Source organism: Vanellus vanellus (genome assembly GCF_965231255.1).
Source record: "Vanellus vanellus genome assembly, contig: HAP1_SCAFFOLD_160, whole genome shotgun sequence".
In the NCBI taxonomy this organism is placed as follows: domain Eukaryota; kingdom Metazoa; phylum Chordata; class Aves; order Charadriiformes; family Charadriidae; genus Vanellus; species Vanellus vanellus.
Genome location: NW_028128363.1, coordinates 172,605 through 189,824, shown reverse-complemented (window position 1 = coordinate 189,824; position 17,220 = coordinate 172,605). Strand labels below are relative to the sequence as shown.

Here is a 17,220-nt window from a genome sequence, read left to right as displayed (position 1 = left end):
GAGAAGCAGCTCCAGGCAGGGGCAGCTCCTGGCAGCCCAGACATAGGCAGGGACAGAGAGGGAGCTGCTGCCAGAAGTGCCCAGGCAGGATGATCCTGGCACCTCCGGCCACCCCCTGAACTTCAGACAACTTCTCCGCAGGAAGCCTCTGCTCTCCTCTCCCGCCTGCCCCACAGCCAAAGGGTCCAGAGCCCAAGATGCCTTCTCAGCAGCTGCACCTCCAGTCCAGGAGATGTGTGTGTGTCCTAGAAGTGATGCACAACATAAAAGCAAGTGCCCTGCAGTGTCTCTGTCTGGAGACACTGTCACTGAGGAGAAGGCTTCACTGCACGCCTGCCTGACTCCCTCCCCTCGCTTCATTTTTTCAGAGCACAGACGTGTTTCTCCTTGTTTCCCCACCCCTCTGTTGGACTCTGCATCTAAGGAGTTGGGGAGGGGGTGTGGGTCAGCTTCTCTTCTGCCTCTGACTCTGCCTCTGACTCGTGCCCCAGAGGTGCCCTCATGGAAAGTAGGTGTCGAAGCAGTATTTTACCCGATAAGTGAGAGTGTCACTGAGTTTGTGGGGTTGGGAATGAGCTGGGTCATTCCTCATTCATCTGTGGGAGGGGGATTTCTGTGAGGAATGGCATTGGGATTTCCTCAGAGAAGTCTCTCCCAGTTTGTCACTGCCTTTTCTTCCTTGGACAGGTCCCCCTGCCCAGAGGCAGCAAATGTCCAACAGCAGCTCCATCACCCAATTCATCCTCCTGGCATTGGCAGACACACGGGAGCTGCAGCTCTTGACATTCGGGCTCTTCCTGGGCATCTACCTGGCTGCCCTCCTGGGAAACGGCCTCATCATCACCGCCATCGCCTGCGACCACCGCCTCCACACCCCCATGTACTTCTTCCTCCTCAACCTCTCTGTTCTGGACCTGGGCTCCATCTCTACCACTCTCCCCAAAACCATGGCCAACTCCCTCTGGAACACCAGGGCCATCTCCTATGCAGGATGTGCTGTCCAGCTCTTTTTCTTTCTCATTTTTACTTCAGCTGAGTATTCTCTCCTCACCATCATGGCCTATGACCGCTACGTTGCCATCTGCCATCCCCTGCACTACGGGACCCTCCTGGGCAGCAGAGTTTGTGTCCACATGGCAGCAGCTGCCTGGGGCAGTGGGTTTCTCAATTCTCTCCTGCACACGGCCAATACATTTTCACTGCCCCTCTGCCAGGGCAATGCCGTGGACCAGTTTTTCTGTGAAGTCCCCCACATCCTGAAGCTCTCCTGCTCACACTCATACCTCAGGGAAGTTGGGCTGATTGTGGTTAGTGCCTGTTTAGTATTTGTGTGTTTTGTTTTCATTCTGCTGTCCTATGTGCAGATCCTGAGAGTGGTGCTGAGCATCCCCTCTGAGCAGGGACGGCACAAAGCCTTTTCCACATGCCTTCCTCACCTGGCCGTGGTCTCCCTCTTTATCACCACTGGAGTGTTTGCACATTTGAAGCCCCCCTCCATCTCCTCCCCATCTCTCGACCTGGTGGTGGCAGTGTTGTACTCGGTGGTGCCTCCAGCTGTGAACCCCTTCATCTACAGCATGAGGAACCAGGAGCTCAAGGATGCCCTGTGGAAACAGGCCCAATGGACGCTCTTTCACCGACAATAACCTACCACCTCTTCTCCGCACATTGCCCAGAGTTTATCTTAGACCACAAGCCTGAATTTTTCTCTTGTGATAATCCTGCTTATTGATATTTTTCTGGGTTTATACTACTTTTTTTGAGGCTTGATCCTACTGGGTCTGACCCTTGCACAACACTGAGTCAGATGTAGCTGGTCAGATAACAGCTCTTAAATGAAATGAAATGTCCCAGGTAGAATAGGGAGAAAAGGGAGAAACAGAAATAAAAGACATGGGCTGAGATAAATATTGTTTAAAAGAACAGTAACAGAAAAGATATTATTACTACTACTACTAATAATAATAATAATAATAAACAAAATAAAGTGATGCAACACAAATTGCTGACACTTCCCAATGATTAACTCCCCAGCCTGTCCGGAGATGTGATCACCGATCCCTGCCCCTCTGCTAACTCCCATTAATATACTGAGCATGACATCTATGGGATGGAATATTCCTTTGGCCAGCTTGTCTTGTCTGTGGCCCCCCACCTTCCACAGGAAGTTGAAAAAGTCCGTGACAATATAAGCATCACTCAGCAACAACTAAAACAATACGTGTTAGCAATGTTATTCTCATAGTCAATCCAAAACACAGCAGCTACCAGGAAGGATATTAACTCTATCCCAGGCAAAACCAGGACAGCGTCCGCCCCTTATTCTATACCATTTACCTCATGCCCAGGTCTTACACTTTTCCATAAATCACCACCATTTTCCTGTCTTTCATATATGTGTATATGCACACAGATATCATTCCCTTAGTCCATGGCCCATCCCACTGAAATGTCCCTTGAGTTCATTTAGTCCATGACTTTGGGCTCCATCTGTTGTAACTGTCTTTCCCGACAGGAGACGTGGTGTGTGGTGTTGAATTGTTGCGTGCTGCATCTGGAGCTCGCAGCTGGTGTAGCCGGCAGGGCCCATGCCCATCATCTGTGGGTTGAAGATGTCGATCTCAAGACAATTCCCAAGTGCCAGTTGCTGCAGCCACTTCTGTTTTCATCACTTCTGCACTTTGCTCAGTTTCATCAAAGTTCATTCTTGATTAATTTAGGTCACTTTCACTGCAATGCCATAGATAGAGCATATAGCAACCGTATCAGTGATGACATATAGTGGTAATTTAGCAATAAATATCATATCATTTGATTCATTGGACATTCTCACCAAAATCAAATCCCCTTGAGGAACAAATCGATCATCCCCATCCTCCTGCATCACCCACCAAGTGCAGTCAGGGCCTTAAAAAAAGCAATCCCACAGATAGTTTTGCCTTTCCTTGTGTCAGGAATAACCCAGACTCTCTTCCCGAACATATTCAGATCCTCAAATGTTACCTAACCAGGTGGCCTTTGCCAAATGTGTATCCCGACTTTTGAAGATCCTACCACCCATGGCTCTCAGCGTAGTTTATAGCAGTCCGTTGTATTGTTTCATTTTCCCAGAGGCTCGTGCATGGTAGGGGATGTGATACACCCGCCCAATGCCATGCTCTTTGGCCCAGGTGTCTATGAGGCTGTTTGGAAATGAGTCCCACTGTCTGACTCAATTCTCTCTGGGGTGCCATGTCGCCATCAGACTTGCTTTTCAAGGGCCAGGATAGTTGTTCAGGGCGGTGGCATGGGGTAGAGGTTGTGTTTCCAGCCGTCCGGTGTTTGCTTCCACCGTTGTGAGCACGTGGCGCTTGCCTTGGCGTGTTTGAGGGAGTGTGATAGAACCAATCTGCCAGGCCTCCCCGTATTGATATTTCAGCCAACGTCCTCCATATCAAAGAAGCTTTAACCGCTTGGCTTGCTTAAATGCAGCACATGTTTCACATTCGTGGATAACCTGTGCAATAGTGAACGTGATCAAGTCCACCCCCTGGTCACAAGCCCATCTATATGTCACATCTCTTCCTTGATGGCTTGAGGCGTCATGGGCCCACCAAGCTATGAATAGTTCACCCTTACGTTGCCAGTCCATGTCCACCTGAGCCACTTCAATCTTAGCAGCCTGATCCACCTGCTGGTTGTTTTGATGATCCTCAGTGGCCTGACCCTTGGGTACGTGGTCATCTACACGATGTACTTTCACAACCAGATTCTCTATCTGGGCAGCAATGTCTTGCCACAGTTCAGCAGCCCAGATGGGTCTACCTCTGCACTGCCAGTTGTTCTGCTCCCACTGCTGTAACCACCCCCACAGAGCATTTGCCACCACCCATGAATCAATATGGAGGTAAAGCACCAGCTGCGAGGGGGCTCACAGCCGGTCCCGCGTCACCCCTGTGCCTGTGATTTCACTTTGGGGCACATTCCAGAGCCACCAGACAGGCAGGGGTTGGGAGACGATATTGGAGGGCGGGCACGGACAAAGCGCTGTAGCACCTCCAGGAGAAGCACTTTCCACTGCCACAGGCTGTGACGTGGGCGATAGCTTGGCTCCCAGCGACACTCATCATCACCCAGGGAGAGGAAGAGGAGTGCTGTGCTTTGCACCATCTTTAGTGAGCTTTGCCTGGAGGAGAGACTCTGTGATGGGTGGCATTGAGTTCAGTGGTCACAAGAACATCCTCTGTAGCTGCAGTCAATAGTTCAGGTCAGTGCTTGGAACAAGAGGGGATGGGGACACACAGCATTTCCCAGGCTGTGTCACGCTGCCTTACTGTCTCTCCAGTGCTTCCCTCAGCACTGAACCTCTTTTCCAGCACTTCCCCACAGTCCTGGTGCCTCCCTGGACACCGGAATTCATCCCCAACCCAAGATCTCACAGCAGCGCTGGAAGCGGTGTCTGACGAACCCCCCGATGTGGTGCAGGGCTGGAGCGTGGCCAGCCGGGCTTGTCTGCCGTGGGGCGGGAGGTGTTCCTTCCCCACACACTGCCATTCTCTGGTGGTCTTGTTGAAGCAAGGGAAGCACTGGCCTTGTGGTTCTCTGTGCACAGTCAGAGGCGGTGACTCCTTGTTAAAACAACCGGCTCGTAACACATGAATTAATAAACCCCATGGCCTCCCAGCGTGGCTACTGCGTGTGCCCAAATTGGTGCCCCAGGAAGGAGGCACAGGGGATAACGGGGTCCGGGTTTAATGCAGCAAAGCTGCTTTTTCCCCCAGCACTGCTTTGCTTTTTTCAGGGCTTTGTTTTCCACCCGCTGGAGCAATGGTGGGAAGGTCGTCTATAAAATCCCCAGCACCTCACCTGAAATGATGCGGCTCATTACCAAGTACGCCTACACCGGCACAGTACCTGTCACGGCCGACAACGTTGAACGTTTGCTGATAGCGGCCGACCAGTTCAACATCATGGGCATCGTCAGACTGTGCTGCAAGTTCTTAAAGTCCCAGCTGTGCTTGGAGAACTGTGTCGGCATCTGGAGATTCACCGAGTATTACTACTGCCTTTATTATTACTTTATTATTGACCTGCGGGAAGCAGCCCACGTGTTCATCCCCTATCACTTGGAAAGGGTGACCAGGGTGTCGAGAGAGTTTCTGGAGCTCTCCGTCAATGACCTCCTGTGTGTCCTGCAGAAGGAGGAGCTCAGTGGGAAAGAAGAGGCCGTGTTTAAGGCCGTTCTGCAATGGATGGCTCACGACCCGCAGAACAGGAGGCAGCAGGTTGCAGTCTTGCTGGGCAAGGAAGAGTGGAAGGGGGGACAGAGGGCATTTATTTAAAACAAAGAAAGTCTAGGTTATTCTTACCTTAGAAAAAGTAAACTCAGCATTTTTGACAGTAAGGACTTTGTTTGGGACTTTTGAAATCCTGCCTTCACAAGGGTATAAATTTGAAGTTCATATTCACTGTACATACACGCCACTCACCCAAATCCCATTGCTTGTTGGCACGTGCATGGTTTCAGAAGGCACACACACTGACACTGACACTATGGAAATGATCAGGTGTCTGTTGTCTATGAGTGCCCAGGCCACAGTTGTGTGAGGCATTGCACAAGCATCTGAAATCCTTGCCCAAAAGAGTTTGCAAACCACCTGTTCCTTTCGACTGGGCTCGAAAGGGGGACCATCTTGCATAGGGGAGGATGGCACATTGCTCTCATGTTCTTGAGGCAGTCGTATTCGAGTCATGGTTTCAGTCAGAGTCCTTCCTGAACGATCATTGCCTGGGAGGACAGCACCATAAAGGCAGTCAAGTGCCTTCTGGGCCACCCCTGGGGACAATTCTCGGCCTTCGAGGTTAACATCATGAAAACTTTCCAACTGCCCATGCTGTCCCAGGAGAGAGATTGGGACACAAAGTATGGAATTACACGAGTGATTCTCTGTTCACGAGCACGAGTGGTCCCAGTCAAATTGGGACACCCCAAATGCAGTTTCACACATGGTTCTTATATCTTTAGAGCATCCAGGTACAACACAATTTGAGTGATGGCTACGTAACACGCACACGCAGGCTGCTGTTTGGCAAAGCAACTCTCATGCTGTGGCATCATCATCCACCTGCTGCTCTCCTAATGGAGACGTCCCTGGAGTCGGTCTTGCTGCAGTTCCTTATCTCTGATGCCAGATGAGGGGAGGGTTTCACAGGGGTGTCAGAGGGGCTGGGAGGCTGGTGTCATCCGCGCAGTGCTGGAGCATCCTTTCTTCTTCAGGCTGGGGGCTGTCTTCTGCTCCCGACAATGAGCTGGGTCCTGTAGTCATGCTGACTGAACCATGGCTATGCAGTACGCAATAGAAACGCTGTATATCTTAAGAAAGTTCATACAATTTCATACTCTAAAGAGTAATTGTTACAATAGTTCAGGAAAGAGATTTTCCTAACAGTCCCTCCTTTTCCTTTCACCATCAGGGTCACACTATACTCTTCATTATTTAAGTCGTAAGTCAAGTTCATAAGTTAATATTACACTGTAAACACACCCATCTAATTAGAAAGCAAAACAAGAGAGTGAATACAACAACCCAAATCCTTTCAGTTCACAGTCCTGTTCCTAAGTCTGGGAGCCAAGAGGTTAGCCACCCAAAGAGATTTAGGGGAGATCCCTACCCTATTTTGTGTAATATTTTTAAATGAGTCTTTCTCTTGTTTCTCTCAGTTTTGTTTTTCTGGTCTTGACTGACATAAAAACCCCAGCAGCTGTTATTCAAGAACGCACCTACTCTGTCCTGTACTTCTAAAGGGTGCTCTAGAGCTAAGCCATTCTATATTACCATTTTTGATAAAAATTTGATTTCTTCCTCTAAGGCTGTCATACTGCCTGCCCTCATTAATGGCTTTTTTGATGATGAGCCAGCAATGTGCCTTGGTGGCCGAGAAGGCCAATGGCATCCTGGGGTGCATCAAGCAGAGTGTGGCCAGCAGGTCGAGGGAGGCCATCCTCCCCCTCTACTCTGCCCTGGTGAGACCTCATCTGGAGTACTGTGTCCATATCTGGGCTCCCCAGTTCAAGAAGGACAGGGAACTGCTGGAGAGGGTCCAGAAAAGGGCTACGAAGATGATGAGGGGATTGGAACATCTGTCTTATGAGGAAAGGCTGAGGGACTTGGGACTTTTTAGTCTGGAGAAAAGGAGACTAAGAGGGGACCCTATCTACGCTTATAAATACTTAAAGGGAGGGTGCCAGGGGGATGGGAACAGTCTTTTGTCAGTGGTGCCCAGTGATAGGACTATAGGGAACAGGCACAAACTTGAATGTAGGAAGTTCCATCTTAACATGAGGAGGAAGTTCTTTCCTTTGAGGGTGGCAGAGCACTGGCACAGGCTGCCCAGAGAGGTGGGGGAGTCTCCCACTCTGGAGACATTCCAAACCCACCTGGACATGTCCTGTGAAACTGCTGTAGGTGACCCTGCTCTGGGAGGGGGCTTAGACTAGATGATCTCCAGAAGTCCCTTCCAACCCTGACCACTCTGTGATTCTGTGAAACTGGAGAGACGTGGATTTGAAGGGTGGATTGTTCGGTGGATGAGGAACTGTTTGGATGGTCCCATCCAGTAGTGGTCAATGGCCTCATGTCCAGATGGAGACTGGTGACAAGTGGTGAACCTCAGCGGTCCGTACTGGGAACAGTACTGTTCAATACCTTCATCAGTGACATAGGCAGTGAGATCGAGTGCACCTTCAGCAAGTATGCTGATGACACAATGCTGAGTGGTGCAGTTGACACTCCCAAGGGACAGGATGTCATCCACAGGGACCTGGACAGGCTCAAGAAGTGAGCCCGTATGAAAAGCATGAGGTTCAACAAGGCCAAGCAAAGGGTCCTGCAGGGTCCTGAACCTGGGTCGGGGCAATCCCTGATATCAATACAGCCTGGGGGTGAAGGGATGGAGAGCAGCCCTGCCGAGAAGGACTTGGGTATACTGGGGGATGAAAAGCAGGACATGAGCTGGCAATGTGTTCTCGCAGCCCAGAAAGCCAACAGTATCCTGGGCTGCATCAAAAGAAGCTTTTCCTGTGTTCCAGTTTGTGCCCGTTTCCCCTTGTCCTGTCTCTGGGCAGCACAGAAAAGAGTCTGGCCCCATCCTCTTGACTCCCTCCCTTTAGATATTGATAAGCATTGAGGAGATCCCCTCTCAGCCTTCTCTTCTCCAGGCTCAACAGACGCAGCTTTCTCAGCTGTTTCTCATAAAAGAGGTGCTCCAGTCCTACATTTTTCCTCCTTCCACGCAGGATCCGGAACTCCACCATCTCATGGTCACTGCAGCCAAGGCTACCCCCAGCCTTCACATCCCCAACTAGTCCTCCTTTATTTGTCAGTAAAATGCCCAGCAGTGCACCTCTCCTCGTTGTTTTCCCCACCAACTGTGTCAGAAAGTTCTCATCAATGCTCTGCAGAAACTTCCGGGACTGTGTGTGCCTGGCTGTGTTGTTTATCCAGCAAATACCAGGGTGGCTGAGGTCCCCCGAGAGAACCAGGGCCTGTGACCATGAGGCTATTTCCAGCTGTCTGTAGAAGGCCTCATCAACTTCCTCTTCCTGATCTGGTGGTCTGTAGTAAACACCCACAACAGTGACTCCCACAGTAGCCTGTCCCTTAATTCTTAACGATAAGCTCTCAACACATTCTTCATCCAGCTGCAAGCAGAGCTCAATGAGTTCCAGTTGCTCTGTCCCATAGAGAGCAACTCCACCACCTCACCCTGCTGGCCTGTCTTTCCAAAAAAGTACATAGCCATCCGTGACAGCATTCCAGTCCTGCAAGCTATCCCACCATGTCTCTGTAATTGCAATGAAACCATGGCCCTGTGACTGCACACAGGGCTTCTTCTGTACTTCTTCCTGTCCATTAACCACGCTGCGTGTGTACAGGGTTTCAGAGAGGTCATCAAGCATGCAGGTTCCCTGGAGGAGAGCGAGAGGATCCATCACAGTCGTACATGCCCTGGAGGTGGTTGGCTTTCTGGATATCACCTTGGGAGTCTGCTAAGGAATATTTGTCACTGCTCTGGTTGGCTGTGGTTATTGCCCAGCTGGATGTGACAGTTTCAAGCCTGCCTCACCAAGCTGGCCAGCCTGCTGCCAAAGACTCCCTTGTCTCTTCTAGACAGGTTGATCCCATCCCTCTCTAAAAGGCCATGTTCATATTTTATTGTCATAAAAGCAAAAACCCTCATGATAGCACCAGCCACGTAGCCAGGAGTTGACATGCATTATGCGTCCGTTTCTGGCTGCTCCCTTCTCTACCTGGTAAAACAGAGGAAAAGACTTCTATGTAGTCTAAATCGACCCTCTTCTACCTTAGAACTATTACCCATTGCCCTGTCGCAGCAGGCACTGCCCACAGGCCAATGATGCCACGCTTGGTTTGTTCCTGCGAGCTGTCAGCAGGCAGTGCTCGGAGCCAGGCGCTGTTGCCTGCCACGGGGCCTGCACACCCTCATCCCACAGGCAGAGCATTCAGTGGGCCAAAGAGCATGGAATTGGGTGGGTGTATCACATCCACTACCATGCACGAGCCTCTGGGAAGATCAAACGATACAACGGACTGCTATAAACTACACTGAGAGCCATGGGTGGTGGGACCTTCAAACGCTGGGATGCCCATTTAGCAAAGGACACTTGGTTAGGTAACATTTGAGGATCTGCTATGGAGCTGCCCCTGCCCGGTGAGAACTTTTCCATACTGTGGAAGGAGATAAAGTCCCCACAGGGCACATGAAGAATATGTTCGGGAAGAAAATCCGGGTTATTCCTGACACAGGCAAAGGCAATCCTATCCGTGGGATTTCTTTTGTTTAGGGCCCTGGGTGCACTTGGTGGGTGATGCGGGAGGATGGGGATGACCGACGTGTTCCTCAAGGGGATTTGATTTTGGTGAGAATGGCCAATGAATCAAATTATATGATATTTATTGCTAAATTACCACTATATGCCATCACTACTACAGTTGTCGTATGCTCTAGCCATGATATTACAGTGAGAGTGACCCACAGATGATGGGCATGGGCCATGCCGGCTACACCAGCTGTGAGCTCCAGATGCAGCACGCAACAATTCAACACCACACACCACGTCTCCTGCCGGGAAAGACAGTTACAACAGATGGAGCCCAAAGTCATGGACTAAATGAACTCAAAGGACATTTCAGTGGGATGGGCCATGGACTAAGGGAATGATATCTGTGTGCATATATACATATATGAAAGACAGGAAAATGGTGGTGATTTATGGAAAAGTGTAAGACCTGGGCATGAGGTAGATGGTATAGAATAAGGGGTGGACGCTGTCCTGGTTTTGCCTGGGATAGAGTTAATATCCTTCCTGGTAGCTGCTCTGTTTTGGATTGACTATGAGAATAACATTGCTAACACATATTGGTTTAGCTGTTGCTGAGTGATGCTTATATTGTCACGGACTTTTTCAACTTCCTGTTGAAGGTGGGGGGGCACAGACAAGACATGCTGGCCAAAGGAATATTCCATCCCATAGATGTCATGCTCAGTATATAAATGGGAGTTAGCAGGGAGGCAGGGATCGGTGATCACGTCTCTGGACAGGCTGGGGAGTTAATCATTGGGAAGTGACAGCAATTTGTTTTGCATCACTTTATTTTGTTTATTATTATTATTATTAGTAGTAGCAGTAATAGTATCTTTTCTGTTACTGTTCTTTTAAACAATATTTATCTCAGCCCATGTCTTTTTTTTCCCATTTCTCCATTTTCTCCCTATTCTACCTGGGACATCCCATTTCATTTAAGAGCTGTTATCTGACCAGCTACATCTGACTCAGTGTTGTGCAAGGGTCAGACCCAGTAGGATCAAACCTCAGAAAAAGTAGTATAAACCCAGAAAAATATCAATAAGCAGGATTATGACAAGAGAAAAATTCAGACTCGTGGTCTAAGATAAACTCTGGGAAATGTGCGGAGAAGAGGCGGTAGGTTATTGTCGGTGAAACAGCGTCCATTGGGCCTGTTTCCACAGGGCATCCTTGAGCTCCTGGTTCCTCATGCTGTAGATGAGGGGGTTCACTGCTGGAGGTATCACTGAGTACAGAAATGACACCACCAGGTCGAGAGCTGGGGAGAAGATGGAGGGGGGCTTCAGGTGGGCAAACACTCCAGTGGTGATAAAGAGGGAGACCACGGCCAGGTGAGGGAGGCACGTGGAAAAGGCTTTGTGGCGTCCCTGCTCAGAGGGGATCCTCAGCACCACCCTCAGGATCTGTACATAGGACAGCAGAATGAAAACAAAACACACAAATGCTAAACAGGCACTAACCACAATCAGCCCAACTTCCCTGAGGTAGGAGTGTGAGCAGGAGAGCTTGAGGATGTGGGGGATTTCACAAAAGAACTGGTGCAGGGCATTGCCCTGGCAGAGGGGCAGTGAGAATGTATTGGCCGTGTGCAGCACAGCATAAGGAAAAACACTGCCCCAGACGGCTGCTGCCATGCGGACACAAGCTCTGCTGCCCAGGAGGGTCCCGTAGTGCAGGGGTTGGCAGATGGCAACGTAGCGGTCATAGGCCATGATGGTTAGGAGAAAATATTCAGCTGAAATAAAAATGAGAAAGAAAAAGACCTGTGCAGCACATCCTGCATAGGAGATGGCCCTGGTGTTCCAGAGGGAGTTGGCCATGGCTTTGGGGAGAGTGGTGGAGATGGAGCCCAGGTCCAGAAGAGAGAGGTTGAGGACGAAGAAGTACATGGGGGTGTGGAGGCGGTGGTCGCAGGCAATGGCGGTGATGATGAGGCCGTTTCCCAGGAGGGCAGCCAGGTAGATGCCCAGGAAGAGCCCGAATGTCAAGAGCTGCAGCTCCCGTGTGTCTGCGAATGCCAAGAGGAGGAAGTGGGTAATGGAGCTGCTGTTGGACATTTGCTGCGTCTGGGCCGGGGGACCTGTCCAAGGAGGAAAAGGCAGTGAAAAACCGGGAGAGACTTCTCTGAGGAAATCCCCATGCCATTCCTCACAGAAATCCCCCTCCCACAGCTGAATGAGGAATGACCCAGCTCATTCCCAACCCCACAAACTCAATGACACATTCCCTTCAGGTAAAATACTACTTCGTCACCTACTTTCCATGAGGGCACCTCTGGGGCAGGACTCCCAGAGTCAGAGGCAGAAGAGAAGCTGACCTGCACCCCCCTCCCCAACTCCTGAGATGCAGAGTTCAACAGAGGGGTGGGGAAACGAGGAGAAATGCGTCTGTGCTCTGAAAAAATGAAGCGAGGAGAGGGAGTCAGACAGGCGTGCAGTGAAGCCTTCTCCTCAGTGACAGTGTCTCCAGACAGAGACACTGCAGGGCACTTGCTTTTATGTTGTGCATCACTTGTAGGACACAAACACTACTCCTGGACTGGAGGTGCAGCTGCCAAGAAGGCATCTCGGGCTCTGGACCCTCTGGCTGTGGGGCGGGCGGGAGAAGAGAGCAGAGGCTTGCTGCGGAGAAGTTGTCTGAAGGTCAGGGGATGGCGGGAGGTGCCGGGATTAGGGCAGGGGGCCCGGGCATGTCTGGCAGCAGCTCCCTCTGTCCCTGCCCATGTCTGGGCTGCCAGGAGCTGCCCCTGCCTGGAGCTGCTTCTCTGCCCCCGGGTCTCCTCCCTGCCAGTGCCCCAGAGCCCATCCCACCCGCTGTGTGCTCAGCTCTGCCCTGCAGACCCCTCCTGGCAGCACAGCGCTGTCCAGGGGCATCTCTGGGTGTGTGGGGGATCAGGAGGGGTTCAGGGAAGTGCTATCGAGAACGGGGGTCTCTGTGCCTTCTCCATAAAGGAGAAATCCATTCCCACCTCCCACTGCCCACCCAGCAGCTGAGAGGAGAAATCCCACAGCACAGACTTGTTCCCTTTCAGGGGAAAGGTGCCTCGATGTCCTTCTTCAAAACGGGCCCTCTGCAAATGTCCTGGGGGTGATGGGGATCTGGAGCAGCCCTGACCCACACAGGTCTATCTCAGCAACAGAAGGCATCTGCCTTGCTCACAGTCACTCCTTCCACCCACTGCTTCTCCCCACAGAAGCTCCGTGGGAGCTCCCCGGGCAGGCGGAGAGCTGACCCTGGCAGAGTCCCTGCCCCGGCACACAGCCCCGGGGTGCAGGGACCCTGCCGGCAAGGACAGCCCAGGCCACCACTGCCTGCACACCCCTACGCACACCTCCACAACCATCCCCAGCAGAAGGCAGCCCTCGGGCCCTGTCCCTCTCACCGGGCAGCAGGGAAGCCCTGCTCTGGAGCACATCCTCCTCCTCTACAGCACTGAAACTGAGAGAGTCCTCCTGACAGAGCCCAGCAGCTCTCAGATGGACCAGCTTGAGGAGATTCCTCCAGGAACTGGAGCTGCATTGCCCGGCACCCCGAGACTTACCACACAGAGGGCGGTGAAGATTTCTGCCCCAGTGAGCTCTCAGCACCCCCCACTCCAGACTGCCTTTAAGCTCTCTCTGCCTCGCAGGTCTCCCCTCTCTGCCTGCAGGCACTGCCCCCAGCCCTGCTCCTGGGCAGAGCTGTCTCTCTGCAGCGCTGCCCGCTTGCCAGGAGCTCCCTCCGTCACAGCAGCCCGGCCCAGCTCAGCAGCAGAGGACCAGCCCACGCTGGCACTGCCTCTGTCCCCTCTGGGCTCCCTGGAGGTGTCCCTGGGGCTCCAGGGGAACCGCCTGTGAAAAAAAATGATGCAATCTCTGATGTTCCCTCCCTCAGCTGTGCAGAGACACTTACTTCCAGCAGTGTTATTTCTCCCAGCAGAAGAGCTGGCCATGAGTACCCCATCTTCTTGTCCCATCAGTAGCACACATGGGGTCTTGTACTTATAGTACCAGGAATCCTTATGGCAAGTCCCCAGCTGCCTTGTGCCACAAACGAGCAGCAGTGATCTCAGCCAGGGGCACAGACAGGACAAGCTGGAGCAGTTCCTGTGGCAGACAGAGCTGTGACATGGTGGCAGAGCTCAGTCCAGCTGGTCTTCAAGGACAGCCTCCTCCAAGCTCTGCTATAGTCCAGATCGCAATTCAATCTAACCCTGAAAGGCAATTCAAGGGCACTAGAATGAGTGTTTACTCCTTCAGGAACAGTTTGAGGAGAAACAAAGCCACTGTGTGGCCACTGCTGAGTTTCATAGAGCAGGTGGAGCTATATGGGAGATTCTCTACATCCTCTTTGCCTCAGTCTGCCCCAGCAACGTCTCCCAGGGCTCTGAGACTCGGGGCAGGAATCTGGAGGAACGCCACCAGCAGTGGATTGTTCCCAAGTCACCTTAACTAAGACAATCCTTACCAGTCTATGGGACAGGAGGGGTGGCAGCTGAGGGAGATGACAGGGTAAGCCAATGTCCCAGAGTTTTCAATGATACTCCGTAATCATTGAAAGGCCATGGAGGTTGAGGGAGGGAACATAGAGGTACATAGACAGGCCAGAGGGATGGGCCAAAAGTAATATCATGATGTCCGATAAAGAGAACTCTGAAGTCCTGCCCTTGAGGTGCACTAACCCCGAGCAATGACAGAGGGCAGGGGCGGTGTGGCTGGGTGGCAGCTTTGCGCGAAAGGCTCTGCTGGTCCTTCAGTTTCATTAGGCAAAACAGGAGCCGGGGGCAAAGAAGGCCAACAGCATCCTTTGCTTCTCATTCCATTCCCTGAAATCTCGAGTGCTTCTCTTTTATTCTCCTAATACCCTCCCAAAAGAACCGCCCACCTGTGCTGGTTTGAGGTGAAACAGAACCCTTTTTCTGTTCAGTAATTTGACTTTGCAGCCAAGCCTCCTCGAACTAACTGACTTCTCTGAAATTTAATGCATATTGTCCATAAGCTGTTGGCTCTCAGAGTGACAAAACCTGATTATCTATAATTGATGCCAAGGCATGGTATGCAGAGAGGCTCTTGCTTAGACTTTTTGCTATAACAACCAAGGGCAGCTCACTTTGTTATATGCCCTGTTGGAGGGTCGGAAGCAGTAAATTGTAGAGGGGTCACACCTTTGGATAGGAGCGGCGATGAGAAGTGACCCCAAACTGACTAACTTATCTAAACTGACAAGTCCTTTCTCTCTCTCCCTCCTCTCCTTGGAAAGAGAGGTGAGGGAGAGCATCTGTCGTTTGTCGCAGTGGCCAGGCCGGCCCAAACCACGACAAGAGTGAAGGAACTGCACTGTTGGACTAAAGGCAGTCCTTGCTCCTGCACACAGAATTCCAGCCACAAATAGCTCTGTGCTCATTTAATATTTGGTTGGCTGCCTCGAGGAATTGTCCCCAACACATCCTTGGCTGGGCTCAAACAGCATTTTGTCTGGGAAGCTCTCCTAATGAACAGCCTCATCCCAACTTCATTGCCTGGTCTGTAAACGGAGAGGCAAGCCCTGCAGTCAAAGTGGAAGGTTTGTGGGTGATGGTGGTGACTGAAATGACCCACACTGCATCTTTGGTGTGGCTTTCTGGATGCTCAGAACCAATGGACCTCTGAAGGAAAGTCAATCTGGAATTGGAGCTTACGGAAAACACATTTAAAACTCTTTTCTACTGAGTCGCTTGGAGCAGCAAAATTCCTGTTAGTGTTTGCCTGTGTAAAGGCTGTATGGGAAGTGCACAGCATAAAACAGACCACGCAGCTTGAGCTAAAATATACGTTAAGGAGGAAAAGGATGTTACAAACTCAATAAGCAGGTGATTGAACCAGGGCAATGCCCTAGGAGATCCCACTGTCTTAAAGTAGCAGATCCCACTTCTCCAGCTTGTCAAGTTTACGTTAGTCATTGCAAAGTGAAAAAGGAAGCCGGTGCCATTGGAACCCTGTGGTGTGCCATGTATGATTCACAGGATCTCCTGAGAGAAATGGATGACGAGGTAAAGAATGTGAAAAAAAGACACCCGTAAATTGAAGGAGGAGGAATTTCCCAAAATAAAGACAATCATCTTAATCAAAGTTTGAGAGGAAGATCTCAGGGTAAACAGGCATAGACCCTGGTTACAAATTAAACAGCTGGACTTAGAAGTTGGACAAGCACAAGATTTAGAAACAGAACTAAAGGTTTTAGAAACTGAGCTACAGAAAGCTGGAACAGCAGCTCAGCTTCCAGCAGAGTAACATATAGTCATGAACAGAAGTCACAACCAATGCAGCGTACTCCCATCAGTCTGGGAATTCAAGAGTATGTCTTGGACAAGATCCATAGGGTCTACTGGGAAGGCCCAGGTTCTTGTGGGCTGGCACCAGGGATCCTGGAATGCTTGCCAGCAGATTCTCACACATCGGAAGTGGCCATTGGGAATAGGAGAAACTTGGCCCTCTTATTAGTGGACGCATGAGCATGCACAAACACTCTTCATGTATGGCAAACTCAGGCTGAATAACTCCAGAGTAAGACACTTGGAGTGGCTGTGAGAGAGCCCATCGTCTTGACCCAAGGTGGGAAAATGTCATCTTCCAAGCAGGGCAATGAAAGGGATTAATGTGAAAAGACCCATCAGGTCAACCTGCAACGTAAGGGAAAGCAAATTTCCCTTTTCTAAAACGGACAGAAGCCCCTCCCCCTTTCGAAACCAACATAGTTGCCACCACTGTCAATCTGCTGTTTTCACTGCTCCACACCATAGAGTCTGATCTCAGCACTGACTTTATCACAATAACTATGCATGAGCACTGCAAAGCTTAAACATAAGATGTGCCACCCTGTCTCTGTCAACCCGTGGGGCAGAGGAGAGGGAAAAGCCAGTAACGGGGTTTGGATGTTGAAGGTGGGGTCCAGCAGAGATGAGGAGTCAAGGGAGTGGATGGGGAGAGATAGGCAAAGGTGAGACAAGTTCTGATTTGATTGTGAGGCCACTACTGTTATAGGAGCATGACTGGCCCGCAGATGGCCCCAGCAATTTGGGGACAAGAGGTTTATCACAAAACCGCTCTTCCCAGCAGAGCCAAGATAGGGTCAGAGGGAAAGGGGAGTGGCAGGCCAAGGGGAGATGGCTGGCATGGTGATGATTCTGAGGGCACTTCCACAGCAGCAGCCTGGTTGGCCCTCAGGAGACATGCTGGCCAGCAGGCATGCTGAGGTCATCCAGCGCATCAGAGACCCCACCCAAGAGGAATTCCGTCCTTTAGGGTGGGGAGGGGGTGAGGCAGGTGGAAGAGGCCCACCTGGGCTCTGATCCTGGGGGCACCTCTGTTACAGCAACCTGACCAACCATGGCAGAC

The 17,220-nt window shown here is 51.1% G+C and overlaps 2 protein-coding genes across 2 annotated transcripts; one reads left to right on the top strand and one right to left on the bottom strand.

Annotated features, from left to right (window-relative positions):
• Positions 1-710: 710 nt before the first annotated feature.
• On the top strand, positions 711-1,646 carry LOC309684533 (olfactory receptor 14A16-like; the record flags this gene model as incomplete). Its single annotated transcript, XM_082500432.1, has 1 exon — positions 711-1,646. The coding sequence occupies one exon, from the start codon at positions 711-713 to the stop codon at positions 1,644-1,646; it is 936 nt and encodes a 311-aa protein (XP_082356558.1).
• A 9,343-nt stretch (positions 1,647-10,989) lies between these two features.
• LOC309684532 (olfactory receptor 14I1-like) lies at positions 10,990-11,925 on the bottom strand (the record flags this gene model as incomplete). The annotated part of the gene is made up of 1 exon (XM_082500431.1): positions 10,990-11,925. One exon carries the CDS (start codon positions 11,923-11,925, stop codon positions 10,990-10,992), a length of 936 nt encoding a protein of 311 aa, XP_082356557.1.
• Positions 11,926-17,220: the final 5,295 nt, after the last annotated feature.